The sequence below is a fragment of the Ptychodera flava genome, unplaced genomic scaffold, assembly GCF_041260155.1.
Source record: "Ptychodera flava strain L36383 unplaced genomic scaffold, AS_Pfla_20210202 Scaffold_62__1_contigs__length_770838_pilon, whole genome shotgun sequence".
NCBI lineage: Eukaryota > Metazoa > Hemichordata > Enteropneusta > Ptychoderidae > Ptychodera > Ptychodera flava.
Genome location: NW_027248384.1, coordinates 589021 through 605728, shown reverse-complemented (window position 1 = coordinate 605728; position 16708 = coordinate 589021). Strand labels below are relative to the sequence as shown.

At 38.3% G+C, this 16708-nt stretch overlaps 1 protein-coding gene across 1 annotated transcript; it reads left to right on the top strand.

The window, feature by feature from the left end:
* The first annotated feature begins 543 nt into the window (after positions 1–543).
* Positions 544–2307, top strand: LOC139128635 (cell adhesion molecule 4-like). Its single transcript, XM_070694375.1, has one exon. The coding sequence runs from the start codon at positions 544–546 to the stop codon at positions 2305–2307; it is 1764 nt and encodes a 587-aa protein (XP_070550476.1).
* The last annotated feature ends 14401 nt before the right edge of the window (positions 2308–16708 follow it).

Below are 16708 nucleotides of genomic sequence, written 5' to 3'. Positions count from 1 at the left end.
TCTTTATCGTTCTTAAATTTGACGGGGTTTCTTTTATTTTATAAGCACTTAGACTGATGGTCTCCATGGTGTTTTTTTGGTGCGTGAACGGATGTGGACACGTAGAATTGGGACGTTTTTGGTATTCAATCACGGTTCCTCGACAGGAGGGCAATGCCTCAATCTGAGTCAAGTGACTGAAATAGACCACCATGTAATGCATGAGAGACAGGATATTGCCAGAGTGGTGACTTTATAGATCAGTCTCTTTTCAAAGTGAAATACATAACAGAGGGGATAATGACACCAACGCACTCGAGATATGCCAACTTTATGGCTATGTATTTCTGAGTCTATGATAAATCTTGTGAGGAAACAAAATACGTTTCGAAGAGACCGCATCCTCTTCACTGGCAGCGAAACCGGATATGATTGACAAATCAGACCACCACATGAGGATAGAAGTGCATGCGCAAAACGATGGAGGAAAACAAACTTCCCCAAGACAGATTACTTGTCCTTCATTGTAGTAGATTCAATGTCTACAGACAGTTCTTTCATAATATGACTCCGGAACTGCCTAACATGTTGTGTTTTATCTTGATCAGCATTCTTTCTGGATTAACTGGTATTCCAGCCGTTGATTTTGAGATACAGCCAGCAGATGTTACGAAGGTGTGTGTACGAAGAAGTTCGGGTACAACGGGAAGTAGTTGTTCTTTAGAGTTCGAGTGCAAGGTGAGTTCACCGCAGCTGGCAACAGGACAGACATTATCGTGGATTATAAACAGAGTGATAATCAGCGACGGTAATACGTTCCGATCATCCGATAATCACCCCATAGACCGAGACAGATATAACATCTTTCAAATTGGCGCCGGCCACGTGGCCTTGTTGGTGAACTCTGTTTCCTTATCAACAGCTGAAATCGACAGTGGTACCTATCAGTGTGCGGTGACAGGATCCAATGGCATCATTGTACCCGATGGTAGATCGAGGACCGCTCATGCCAACATATATGTCCTGGATTCGACCGCTCCCTCAAATAAGCCAATATGCCACTTGAGCGATTCGAGAGGTCAGGATATCCCACAAACTAGTTATACATTAGTCATGTCAGGCGATTCATACACTTTGACATGTTTAGCACGAGTATCTAACTCACAAGCTCAGTCGATTTGGTATCGAAATTATCCAAATGGTATGATCGAAACTCCTGTCAATGAAATGCAACAGAGATTCATCTACAATACGTACTATTGGGTGCCAGCTAGTTCTGACGGATCGACATTGCAATACACTTGCGTTCTCAAACAACCAGGTTTGTCACAAAGCCAAGCCTGTTCAATCAGCTTCAATATCCAGTACGCACCAAGAGTGACAATCAATCCAACTGATGTCATGGTAACAGAGGATAATGACGAGATAGTGCTGCACTGCAACCAAGATGCAAATCCACAAGTTACAGAGACTGTTTGGTATTATGACGATGACGTTGTGAACAGCGATGGTAGATTTACACTGGAAGGTATGTCACTCCATATTATTGGATTCAGTCCAAAGGACAATGGTAATCATACAATAATATGTCAGTTAACTAATGCCATCGGCACCGGTAGAGACGGTGTAATGTTGACAGTAGATATCCAGTACGCACCAATAGTGACAATCGATCCAACTGATGTCATGGTAACCGAGGAGAATGGCGAGATAGTGCTGCACTGCAACCAAGATGCAAATCCACAAGTTACAGAGCCTGTTTGGTATTATGACAATGACGTAGTGAACAGTGGTGGTAGATTTAGTCAGGAAGGTATGTCTCTCCGAATTTTGGGATTCAGTCCAAGCGACAATGGTGATCACACGATAATATGTCAGTTAACTAATGCCATCGGCACCGGTAGAGACGGTGTAATGTTGACAGTAGATATCCAGTACGCACCAATAGTGACAATCGATCCAACTGATGTCATGGTAACCGAGGAGAATGGCGAGATAGTGCTGCACTGCAACCAAGATGCAAATCCACAAGTTACAGAGACTGTTTGGTATTATGACGATGACGTAGTGAACGTAGTGAACGGTAGCAGTAGGTTTATTATTGAAGGAATGTCTCTCCGTATTTTAAATTTACATCCACGAGACAATGGTGTACATCTGGTAACATGTAAAGCTACCAATGAAGAAGGTACAGGCAATGCTAGTGCCAGCATTACCGTAAGTATTCCATTACCGATGACTGAACCTTCAACACAGTCTTCCTCGACGACAATGAGTACTATTGGTAGTTCACAGGGTCATCGACCAACAACTCCAAAGGGGGACTAAATGTAATCGCTATGGTAGGAGGTGTTGTAGGCGCCGTGTTACTGATTTTAATTGGAGCATTGGTGATTTTAGTGTGTTTTAAGATAAGAAGGAAATCCACACCATCACAAACACAACGAGACGTAGAGGTTACAGCGAAAAGCAATGAATATGAACTCGATATGATCAATGATGTACATGTGACAGATCCTTCACCGGCCTATGCGACTGTAAATGGGAGTTTTGAGCAAGAGGCTCTGTCGACAAGAATTGATGAGAGTACAGAGTTGAATAAGCGTGACAAAAAAGAATGTCAAGTGGATGCGAAAGCAGAGCGTATCAAAGATCTTTATTCGAAGCCCGAGAAGAAAATAAAAAAAGGTTCCAACATGGCCAGTCGAGCTGATAATGAACAAAAAACTGAGACGTCCACAGATAATTTATCGCCGCCTGTACCCGGAAAGAATTCAAGTGAAAATACTCAAGGAAGTGAGGCAGAAGACGGGCTGTATTCGAACATGAGACCGAAAGTGGACAGAAAGCAGAAACGAAAGACGAATTCAACTCCTGCAGAGCAGAGTGCTCACACAAATGTGCAACATCCTGTAACTGAATCCTTTTACGAAGATGTTCCTACTTCAGGGAGGGAAGGGCATAGAAAATCTAGTTGTAACACTGCAGGAGGTCAACATGTCAAACTGGAAGAAAAAGCCGTTCTGAAGAACGTGGAAGGACTAACGTATGCCGAGTTGGATCTCTCCGATTCGGCGCCAACTAACATGCGAAGCAAAGCTGCTAAGCCAGACAGTGACACTGTGTACGCCGAACTGAAGATATAAAAGAAGTGTTCTTCATTCAAAAATCATGATAAAGGTTAACTTTTTTTAATACTCTAGTGGCCCACTATTCGATTAGCATTTTTTCATCACGTTGTCTATCTAAGCTATCAATTTTTATGATTGTATCTCGCTCGGACATACGCGGTAGTTACTTATTCGCCAAACGATTACCCCACCAACGCAATAGAGTTCGCCTCATTAGTTCACTCCTTTTGTACTTTAGTCATGTTGTATAAGATGGGATACTTGTGGCAACTATAGTTTTTAAAGATCTATATAGGCATCAAATCAATAATCCTCTTTTTCACTGTCTGAATAACCTAGAAAGTGCACATGTACCCAAGGTCGCTCTATAAATAGTTTACTTGCTGTAGATCTGTAGATACATGTATTTATACACCGCAGGAAACAGTTGTGACGATCCTTGTTCTGTTAGAGGTCATTTAAACAAGCCATTATATTTCCTATTTCAGAAGTCATATATACCTAAGCAGCTTGTTTCTACCAAACTTTACTGGTAGGGAAAAGAGGATTGTGCAACCTATGTTAAGCCTGGCCAATTTCAGGGTTGACCGAGAGTTTGTATGGAGATGACAGAAAAGTTTGATACTATGTCAAACAACTTTGTCCCCGATACTAAAAATTATTGATTTAATTACTTAAATGTAATGGAAGAAGTTATTAATTCAGTCTCTTGATAACAGTGACATCGACAATTGCAATAGCTAGTGTGGTATTGATCGAAGTACATGTATGATAGACATACGACTAAAGTTGTTTTATCACATATCGAGTGCGACTGTGAGCGGAACTGGTATCAAAGTCTGCATATCTTTTGAATTTTTAAAATTGTAGGAAACGTTGCCATTTGTAAAATCAGGTAACATTCTGTCGTTGGTTTATTTTGATGTATTTCCGTACGATATTGTTATGGTTGTGTGACACAGTTACTTGTTGTACTTCCAAATGAATGTCAAACTGGACAGGAGAGATTTATCAGCACAAGGTTCATATGTGTAATGTCTAATTTTATCTTGAACAATTGAATTTTATTCGGAAGTAGCATTTGTACATCAAAGCAACATATCGTATTGTCCAAAATGAGCTGTGTTGGCAATCATGATGATATTTTTTGTATCTGGGTAATGTCATAAGCGTATAGGACATAGCCCTTGGTCACTTGCCAGAGGGTAAGATTTGAAATTTTATTTCCGTCTGAAGATGGATGAACAGTCAACTGTCAACTCAAGGGTGCACGAAAGGGCAACATAATTATTTGACAGTAATACAGTCCAACGAAAGCATAAACGTTGTCGATATTATTTTTATTCAATTAAACGGAAATAAAATATCATCTCACAATAGCTGTCATCGATAACCAGTAAAATATAATACAAAATGTCCGTTACATCCTGTATTGCTATTCAAACATTACTAAACAAACAGTTTGATGTACAAGACGGCATTGTATTGTTTATTCTTATGAAGAATAGCAGGACAAACATATCCTTATGTATACATCTAAAAGCATACATATTAAAGTCGCATTTCACAGTAAAAGATTGAGGTGAAATTATATTGTCTCTAATCATTCATGTATATGATGTTAAGTTATAGACATTAAAATAAAAGTCATATAGTATGTTTAATGTTCACATTGAAGCCTTAATTAAATCTTTATGTTTCATTTAAAAATTCATATACACATATTTTTAAAATTCCATAAACAATTCCTACTAATTGCTGCCATAAAAATTGATACATTTCACTTAAAATTCAAATACGGCAAATTTTTAAATTAGATGAAAGTTTGAAAGCCACATATATGTGATGACAGCCATCATATTTTATGAAAAAGATTTACGACAAATGAAAGTCATGTGATAATACGTTATAAAGTACTGTACTTCGTGGAAATGTAGTAATTTTTATATCTTTAGTAGCATCTTCAAAGGCTGTTTTAAATAACCGTAAAAGAAGTTTAAAGTTTACTTTCAATGAGAACTGTGCCACTGTACAAGTCTTATCTTCGTACAACTGCAGGCAAATAAACAAATACTAAGTTTCCTTACAACAGAGCGGTGACTTTGTTTACAACGGCAACTTTGTTTACACCGTGATTTAAACAACTTAAGACTAATTAAGTCTTGAAAAAAAAACAACAATCACTTTTATACTGAGATGCTAGAACACACACAATAACAAAAAAAATACACAAGACATAATGCGTATTTTTCTGCAGGAAAAAAACGTATTCAAATTCTTTTCAATGCTCTTTGTTGTTGTTTACCATGACTTTCTTTTTATATAAAACAGTAAGTCAGCATTCGATCAACACCTTTGTATGATGATCCTCAAACTATTCATTCTCCTTGAGTGAACGTAAATCTGATTAAAATCAGACGTAACTGGTGATTTTTCTACCATTGTATGATCTTTGAAATTCACAATCAATGTCCCTGGCAATTCAATGTTATGGCAAAGGCTATACATCAGTGGTCAATGCCATCAACACAATCAACATTTTGAAATTAAAGCATTATTTGATAAAGTCGACATATTTCGGCATTACTTCATCTCCAATTTGTTTCACAATGACCATGTTCTGATGCAAATGCCTGAACTGTGCCTGACATTGACTCTAAAATTTCTCCATGATAACTTTGACTGATAGCCTGACATCCTTGAGGTCCGTTTTGGGAATTGTTTTGTACCTGTAAATCGCGGTATATTGAATAAAAAGTGAAATTTTCAGGTTTCGTTATACATAGAAATGACGTGATATTGTATGATTGCTGTCAGCATTGACATTCAAAAGAAGTTACCTAAAGAATACTTGTTTTCTGTAGAGTTTTCTACCTAGTATAATTCGATCGATTGTGTTTTCTACCCAGTAATACATAATTCGATAAACAAAAAAATGATATTGAGAACGAGCGATGCAACATATGTAAACATTTCTCGGAATTGTCTGGGTGTGTGTGTTGATGAAAAGATCTCACAATCTTGAGAAGTGGAAACAATGTTCAATTTGTTTGAGTTTGGAATTAAAAAGGATAATTTCTAATTCTTGCCAGTAAACGCGACGTACAGAGCTTTAAAACAGAACAGTGACAACCTAAGTCGTAGTGACCTCACATGAAGTCATGTGCTGACCTTAGATCGTAAACAAATGTAACTGTTCGTTTTTATGTCAACAACGGGACCCGGATAAGGAAGTTAGTTGACACCTCAAACAGACACTACTCAACATCTCGTGACTTTGTGAAAGGGAAGATAAAGGATAACGAATTTGTTTGGTTTACAGAATTGGAAAAGGATTTTTGTCTTCAGTTGCATGTCTGCCGCTTTTCCTTGATGAATTCGTAAACGAAGTTGCAGGCGGCGATGTGTTTAGACAAGAACCAGAAAACAAATTATTAACGGTGAGTTACGATGGTTCTACGGAGAATTTTCTTTTGTGCTATAGAGTGACAATTCTTCAGTTGGACCAGAAGGTGTCGTGGATCAAAAATGACGTGGTCATAAGTGAAAACGATGCTTTATTGGTAAATTGAGACACAGCTAATCTGGTCCATGATAGAAGATATGCGATAAACTCACGACCGGGCGGCAAATTGTACCAACTGATCATAAATAATATTACACCAGACACTGCTGTCTCCGACAGTGGGCGATACCAATGGAGAGTAACATGGACTAACGGAGGTTCTATCTCAGTTGACGAGTCTAGTGTAGCTACTGTTATCATACATGCTATACCTCGTGATGAATATCCTCAGTGTACAATGACTGACTCTGATAATACCCAGATTGTGAAAATACTTCCAAGAACTATAGTTAGGGAAGACCTTTGCCAGCGAATGCATCGCCCGGTGCTTCTGACTCACAAGGAATCGCTCCAAAGAGCGCAAAAAACTCGAATACAACTGTTGGCGTGGGTGCTGCAGGAGGAGTTTTACTCGTGTGCGTGCTTGCAGTTGTAATGGTTTGTCTGTTGAAACGCCGACGTATAACGACTCTGACATCGCTGGAAAAGAAAAGTGACTCGGAGATCATCGAACATCCATACGTGACGTCAAATGATGATGGCGTCAATTATTCCGAAACTTCCACCTACTCTACCCTTACTATCGTGTCGCAGGACGGGGCAACGGTTGAACAACAAGTGGACAATGATACGATGTACTCAAAACTCCTAAGAAACGTAATTAAAATTTCCAACGGGATTAGTGTCAACAAAACTTGCCAGGACAACAATACATTTGGTGCACAGCAATGAATAACGTAAAGCTGTAATACAAAACATGAACGATCAAATATATGTGGAGGAAACGAGGAAACACTATGAATCACAGACAAGGGAAAAAGGCAACGCTGATGAAAAAATGAATGCCACCACAGCGGAAGTCGGGCATGCAAACGACTTTGTCTACCACGAATGCGTTGTTCACTACTCTGTGAAAATATATAGGGGTGCAACGATGATGGCAAAAGTCCAAAAGACGTAGGTGAAATGTCAAATGATATACGAGCTGATGTCACAGGCAATGCTGAAGGGCTGACCTACGCGGAGTTAGATCATACACACTTTGCACAGCGCAAAAATACGCGACAATCAGCTGGAACGACAGACGCAGCAGTTTACGCAGAGCTGAGAATGTAAATGCCCTTCAAAATTTTGAAAACAGAGTTATGAAAAGTATCAAGCTTACATAAACAACGAAATCCATCTACACTCCTACAACAAAGTAAAATGGAAAACAACAAAATAACAAGGAAACCATATACAAAAGAATATTCACTGAAAAGAGTATTGATTATTCAAGATATTTTATGTTTATCACTCGTTATTGTCCGGACCAAAACAAAGCTCCCCTTTATGTGTCTGCTGTAGAAAGTGTTAGTGCGATATTTTGAATAATCACAAAAGCGTACCTTTTACAGTTGGCAAAGTCTTATGAACAGAAAAAATAAGTATCTCGATCAATGGCTTAATCAGAAGAATCTACATAATTTTTGTTCTTAAATGCCAGTACATAGACATCGTTTGAAGTGTAGATTTTATAGACGGGAACGAGAGCTTTGCTGTATGGTACTGTAAGTTCATACATTTTCCAACTCTGCATTAGATACCAATGTAACGTCCCAATAATATAATCAGATTGAAGTTAAATTTTAAAGGTACACATACACCATCTCAAGACTGTTGCCATTGGACTAGAAATACAATTTTTTGTACATGCTGTCCAGCAATTGTTACACAAGATTCACACATTTTATCACCAATTCAATATGAGAGGTAACCGCGAAAATTTAAAATTAGATGTATAAGAGTTACGTAAAATTATGTGAAGTAAGATGAAACTTTTAAAGTCCTAATACTAATAGATGCATTTTCTTCTTTCAACTGAATATATTAACCGAGAGAGTACAAAACACTTTCTTCAGAAAATAATCTGTCTAAGGTACTGTCGAACACCGAACTATAACCGATCCGATATTTTGCGTCACTACAAAATCAAATTCAAAACAGCTTTGCCGGTAGTGTTGTTCTCGCTTCTTTATCCAATGTATTTCATCTTAAGAATGAAACAAACACGGAAAAGTTCCACAAGAGAAAGATTGCTGTTGGTCGATTAAAAGATCCTTAGACAAATATCAACAACTGGGAACAGTATTGTTCAAACCTTTCAGCCAAAACAATTGTATGTAACATTATAAATAAAATATCCTTAGAAATGAAAATATTTTCAACTTTGTATTTTGCAGTAACTTTTTAATATTCAAATTTTCATCTTCAACCCTTTCTTGGTTTACTCTGTCACATTATTACGCGAGCATACCGACAACACACGTGGTTGTATTTTTCTGCATGTCTATCGTGAAATTTACAAGTCTTGCCTACAAAATAATTTTTCGCACCTTTAAGAAGGTGATTTTTGACATATTTCCGTAATAACACCTTTGGCATAGTCAGTCTATGAATTTACCATTTTTTGAAAGTTGCCCCACCCGCTTTGCAAGGATCTGTCTTTGAAAAAGTACGGTTTTACATCGATGACTGCAATATTTAATCGGGACTCTACAGTTTTCTTGTCAAAGTGGCATAAATCTCGTTCAGACGATCTGGAAGAATGGCATCGCTGCTGACCAAACTTTTATTTCTTCTTGGAAGATGCCTCACACAGTACCATCGACGTCGAGAGATCCTTTCTTTAACGTTGCCTCAAATTTTGACAGACTTATTTGCTTTGTTCATATCTCAGCGTGGTTTCTTTTACTTTGTCCGCCTTAGAGGCGTCTATTTTTGCCTTTACCTTTAAGTTATTTTCTTTATTGAACCAAGGCTTCTGATTAGGATAACTGCGGACAACTCTTTTCCCGGAACACATGACTCTATGCAAAAGTTTGCGTAATTCGTAACCAACTTTTTGTACTCATCCAGGTGTTGGATGATTTTCTAAATAGCAACCAGTTGGTAAACTTGTCGGACCTAAATAACAATTTATTTGAACTTTATCTAACAATATGACCATTCGGATCCTCGATGCGATTCATTCAGCCAATCAGGTACTTCAGTTACTTTCTACCAATCACTGTGGACTAGATTTCCTGCCAAAATGTTTCTTCTTTGGTTTTCTATCGCGTTCGTTGCAAGCCGATTTAAAGGCGAGTTTAATTTGCTACACTTCTTGTTCAGTTTACTTTCGCACTGTCAGTGCTACGATAAACCTTGTTAGTTCATTGAAAATACATGATTGTTGTAACCCTGTGCTGACAAGTTCAAGAGGCCTACCATGTAATCCATAGATCTAGCGGCATTGCCAACGCACTGATCTTGCAGGTGTGAAGGCACTCATTCGAAAAAGATAGTACACAACTCTTCGAGTATGGAGGTAGTTGCAAACTTGCTGAAACTAGGACAGGATCCATCCTGAAGAGACCAAAGCGGCACGCGCATAACATGGCTATACAGTCTTCGTACTGGCTTGCTGTACTGATCATCTACAACTACCTAATCTTGCCATTAACTAACCCTTCAAGGACTCGCTAAGAATAGATACACATGCTAAACTGACAAAGTACGGTACTGCTGTATCAGCTCAGAGATGATGACGCTCAAATTTCCAACATCAAGACATACTTTCGTTTAGCTGAACTCAAGTATGTGCATGGCAAGTCCTTAGTTAACGCCGTCGACATTCTCAGCAGTAGTCCCGAACTATATGCATAAGTGGCTTCGAGATGAAGGGATGTCTGTTCGCGCACAAGCTTTAGAGCAATTTCAGTAATTGTGTTATTTTTGAAATTCAGGTTTAAAATTACTTGTTACAATTCCGAGGTTTAGCCCCCCTGCAATGTTATTTATCGGTCTCGGGAATGTAATGTTAGTAGTGTGTAAAATTAATTTTTACTTTAGTTGTATACACAGAATTTTTGGAATAAACTGTTTTCAAAACACTTAATAAAGAGATGCGTTCGTTCCCTTTGAAGATATTAAATAGTTTGTCACCATTATCTACTCCGATACGTATGAGAGAATGTGTGCGCGCACATAAGCAAAAATTGGCGGAGAGACTGTGGTCAAGTGAATGATAAAAAGAATATTAGCAACATCCATTTTTAAGTAGGAATAAAGTGACACAATTGCTAAGATTGAGTCCAGTTTGTTTTAAATTGGTATGGAAAAACATACTCGACAAAAGTATACGTAAATACATGTATTTAGCTTAATCTCGCTAATAGGATTGGGCCCGAAATTGGGAAAATAGTAGCTGCGTAGAAAACTTCCCGGGTCACAGTACCTGCTGTCAAAACGCTTTTAGATGTAGGTAAAATCCCGTCTCTAGAGTAACCTTTATTTAAAAGTTTAAAACAGAAAGGCATGTCTATTATACTGCAACTTATTGTATGATTCGAAGGCCATAGCTGATGACAAGAGGTGTAAAGAAATATGTTTACGTATACACTAATATAATAAGGTAACTTGGCGGCTTAGTTTTCAATCTTATTGAAAATAGGAGAAGATTTATTTTATCTCGTAAACATTAAGTCACTCTTCAGAACAAAATGTTTGACCTTACAAAAATGAAAAGGAAAACCCCGAGCACATTCTCCTATTATTTCATTAACTAAAAGCCCTATTCAAATTCACTTCACTGTACTATCACAGTTTTCTCTGACTGCTTATAGCTTTTATTAATACATGCGAGAAAACGACTGCCACAGATCAACTTAAGGGGCTGTTCCGTGGCATAATATGCGAATGTAAAGTAATGGCTTCCTTATAGCTTACTCAACACTGCTAAATGCAAACTTTAAGTTAGGTTTTTGTCGTTCCTAAATGTGAAACGTGACAGGGTTTCTTTTATTTCAAAAGCGCTCATGCAGATGGATGGTCTCCGCCGTATTTATTTTTGGTGCGTGAACGGATTTGGACACGTAGAATTGATGCCCATTTTAGGTATTCAATTTCTGTTCCTCGAAAACAGGGCTGTGACTCAACCTAAGTCAAATGACTGAAATAGAATACTGTGTAATTTTCAGGATATTGCCATAGTAGTGACTTTATTAGTCTCTTTTCAAGGTGGAGTACATAACAAAGGGGATAATGGCACCACCGACACTCGAGATTTGTCAACTTTATGACAATGTATTTCTGAGTCTATGATAAATCTTCTGAGGAAAGAAAAGAAGTTGTGAAGAGACCGCACCCTCTTCGCGGGCAGCACAAACCGGAAGTGATCGGCCTATCTAAGCTTTAAGTTTTTATTATTGTATGTCGTGCGGGCGTACGCAGATTCGTCAAGCGATAACTCCACCAACGCAATAAATTTTGTGGAAGTTCACTCCTTTTATACATTGTATAATATATGTATTTATAGGACGCTCTGGCAAGTATAGTTTTTGAGATACTATTTATGTATTAAATCAATAATCCCATTTCTCACAGTCTGTAATAATCAAGAAAGTGTACAGGTACCCAAGGTCGCTGTATAAATAGTTTACTTTCTGTAGATACAAGTATTTATTGATGTCATTTAAGCAATCCATTATATTTCCCATTTCAGAAGTCATATATACTTAAAACAGCTTGTTTCTACGGTAGACCAAACTATACTAGTAAGGAAAAGAGGATGGTGCAACCTATGTTAAGCCTTGGCTCACTTCACGGTTGACTGACAGTTGATATACATGGAGATGATAGTAAAAGTTTGATACTACGTCAAACATCTTTGTCCCCAATACTTAAAATTATTCATGTCATTACTTAAATGTTATGGAAGAAGTTATGAAGATGGCAGAGAATAGTCGTAGGGAAAAAGAAACGGTTACTATTTCATTAACTAAAAGCTCTATTCAAATGCAACTCACTGTACTATCATAGTTTTCTATGATCGCTAATAACTTTCATTAATACATGAGAGAAAACGACTGCCATAGATCAACTGTAGGGGCTGTTCCGTAGCATAATATGCGAATGTAAAGTAATGGCTTCCTTATAGCTTACTCAACACTGCTAAATGCAAAGTTAGGTCTTTGTCGTTCCTAAATGTGAAATGTGACAGGGTTTCTTTTATTTCAAAAGCGCTCATGCAGATGGATGGTCTCCGCCGTATTTATTTTTGGTGCGTGAACGGATTTGGACAAGTAGAATTGATGCCCATTTTAGGTATTCAATTACTGTTCCTCAAAAACAGGGCTATGACTCAACATAACTGAAATGACTGAAATAGAATACAGTGTAATTTTCAGGATATTGCCATAGTAGTGACTTTATTAGTCTCTTTTCAAAGTGGAGTACATAACAAAGGGGATAATGGCACCACCGACACTCGAGATTTGTCAACTTTATGACAATGTATTTCTGAGTCTATGATAAATCTTGTGAGGAAACAAAAGAAGTTGTGAAGAGACCGCACCCTCTTCATGGGCAGCAAACCGGAAGTGATCGGCAAATCAGACCACCACATGAGGATATAAGTGCATGTGCAAAACTATAGAGAAAATAACTTTCCCCAAGACATTACTTGTCCTTCATTATTATAATTTCAATGTCTACAGACATTTGTTTCATAATATGACTCCAGAACTGCCTGACATATTCTGTATTATCTTGATCAGCATACTTTCTGGATTAACTGGTATTCCAGCCGTTGATTTTGAGATACAGCCAGCAGATGTTACGGAGGTGTGTACACGAGGAAGTAACGGAACAACTGGAAGTAGATGCTCTTTACAGTTCGAGTGCAAGATTAATTCAACAGCAACAGAGCAGACAATATCTTGGATTAAAAACGGAGTGATAATCAGCGACGATGATACGTTCCGATCAAACGCAAATCACGTCATAGACAAAGGCAGATACATTTTACTTCATAATGCCGAGGGCAACATGGCCTTGTTGGTGTACTCTCATTCCTTATCAACAGCTGAATTCGACAGTGGTACCTATCAGTGTGCGGTGGTTGGACCAGATGGAATCATTGTACAAGATGAGATATCGAGGACTGCTCATGGCAACATATATGTCCTGGACTCGACCACTTCTCCAAATCAGCCAATATGCCGCTTGAGGGATTCGACAGGTCAGGGTATTCCCCAAACTAATAATACATTTGTCAGGTCAGGCGATTCATACACTTTGACATGTTTAGCAAGAGTATCTAACTCACAACCTCAGTTGATTTGGCATCGAAGTCATCCAAATGGTATGATTGCAACACCTGTCAACGGAACGCAAAACGGATTCACCTACAGTACGTACTACTGGATGCCAGCTAGTTCTGACGGATCGACATTGCGATACACCTGCGTTCTAAAACAACCAGATTTGTTACAAACCCCAACTTGTTCAATCAGCTTCAATATCCTGTACGCACCAATAGTGTCAATTGATCCAACTGATGTCATGGTAACAAAGGAGAATGACGAGATAGTGCTGCACTGCAACCAAGATGCAAATCCACAAGTTACAGAGCCAGTTTGGTATTATGACAATTACTTAGTGAACGGAGTAAACGGTAGTGGTAGGTTTATTATTGAAGGAATGTCTCTCCGTATTTTAAATCATAATCTACGAGATAATGGTGTACATCTGGCAACATGTAAAGCTACCAATAAAGAAGGTACAGGCAATGCTAGTGCAATCATTACCATAAATATTCCATTACCGATGACTGAACCTTCAACCCAGTCTTCCTCGACGACAATGAGTACTATTGGTAGTTCACGGGGTCATCGACCGACAACTCCAAAGGAGGGACTAAATGTAATCGCTGTGGTAGGAGGTATTGTAGGCGCCGTGTTACTGATTTTAATCGGAGCATTGGTGATTTTATTGTGTTTTAAAATTGGAAGGAAATCCACGCCATCGCCAAAACAACACGACATAGAGGTAACAATGAAAAGTAATGAATATGAACTCGGTATGATCAATGATCAATGATGTACATGCGACAGATCCTTCACAGGCATATGCGACTGTAAATGGGAGTTTTGAGCAAGAGGCTCTATCGACAGGAATTGATGAGAGCACAGAGTTGAATAACTGTGACATAAAAAAAGAATGTCAAGTGGATGCAAAAGCAGAGCGTATCGAAGATCTTTATTCGAAGCCCGAGAAAAAAAATCAAAATAGTTTCCAATATGGCAAGTCGAGCTGATAATGAACAAAAAACTGATACGTCCACAGATCAACATGTCAAACTGGAAGAAAAAGCCGTTCTGGAGAACGTGGAAGGACTAACGTATGCCGAGTCGGATCTCTCCGATTCGGCGCCAACTAACATGCGAACCAAAGCTGCTAAGCCAGACAGTGACACTGTGTACGCCGAACTGAAGATATAAAAGAAGTGTTCTTCATTCAAAAATCATGATAAAGGTTAACTTTTTTTAATACTCTAGTGGCCCACTAGTCGATTGGAATTTTTTCATCACTTTGTCTATCTAAGCTATCAATTTTTATGATTGTATCTCGCTCGGACATACGCGGTAGTTACTTGTTTGCCAAGCGATTACCCCACCAACGCAATAGAGTTTGCCTAATTATTTCACTCTTTTTGTACTTTACTTATATTGTATATGATGGGATACTTGTGGCAACTATAGTTTTTAAAGAACTATAGAGGTATCAAATCAATAATCCTCCCTTTCACTGTCTGAATAACCTAGAAAGTGCACATGTACCCAAGATCGCTCTATAAATAGTTTACTTGCTGTAGATACATGTATTTATAGACTTGAGGAAACAGTTGTGACGATCCTTGTTCTGTTAGAGGTCATTTAAACAAGCCATTATATTTCCTATTTCAGAAGTCATATATACCTAAGCAGCTTGTTCGTACCAAACTTTACTGGTAGGGAAAAGAGGATGGTGCAGCCTATGTTAAGCCACAGAGTAACATAAACAGAGTGGCAACACTTGCATGCCTTTTGTTCCATGGTCGTCTCGGTAGACTATTGGCTTTTCATATTAAAATGAGCTTAAAAGGTGTTAAACTTTTTGGAGGCTTGGTTTGTGGTTGATAATTACACGAGATTATGCGAAACATACGACGAGATGGCATCGTACTGCCAGTCGCGTAGCAACCATAGTTACTTTGTGAGCTCTCAGGCCAGAAACACTGCCTCACGCCAATCAAAACATAACACGCCAGCAGTTTCATAAACATGTCCTTTCTTGGCGCACGTGTAAAAGACGGTATGACTGACCGTAAACCATTGAGTAAAACCAGACAGTATCGAAAAAGACTTTCAAATTTGGTTCAAACACACTCATTATATATTCATAAAAATATTAGAGGAATTTTTAAAACGGTAAAACCCACTTTCCTGAAGCTCAAAACACTCCCGTTTTCGCCAGCACATCAATTCCGATCAGCACCACACGACAACAACACACAAGCTTTGTCGAACATACTTTCGCTTAACAATTGGTGAAAATCCGAAAATTACCGAAGGGTGCATGGTCGGCACTCTTCGGAAAAGAGAGCCAAGAGCTTCGTGAGGCGAGGCAAACATGGATTGCTTACGTAACCGCTTCACGCCTTAAACAATAGCTGTTGCCACTCTGTCTGATATTACTCTGTGGTTAAGCCTCGGCCAATTTCAGGGTTGACCGAGAGTTTGTATGGAGATGACAGTAAAGTTTGATACTATGTCAAACAACTTTGTCCCCAATACTAAAAATTATTGATTTAATTACTTAAATGTAATGGAAGAAGTTATTAATTCAGTCTTTCGATAAAAGTGACATCGACAATTGCAATAGCTAGTATGATATTGATCGAAGTACATGTATAATAGACATACGACTAAAGTTGTTTTATCACATATCGAGTGCGACTGTGAGCGGAACTGGTATCAAAGTCTGCATATCTTTAGAATTTTTAACATTGTAGGAAACGTTGCCATTTGTAAAATCAGGTAACATTTTGTCGTTGATTTATTTTGATGTATTTCCGTACGATATTGTTATGGTTGTGTGACACAGTTACTTGTTGTACTTCCCAATGAATGTCAAACTGGACAGGAGTTGATTTATCAGTACAAGGTTCATATGTGTAATGTCCAATTTT

Bases quoted from the DNA above. Each gene is read 5' to 3' on its own strand.
- LOC139128635 (XM_070694375.1), top strand. From the start codon at position 544: ATGACTCCGGAACTGCCTAACATGTTGTGTTTTATCTTGATCAGCATT.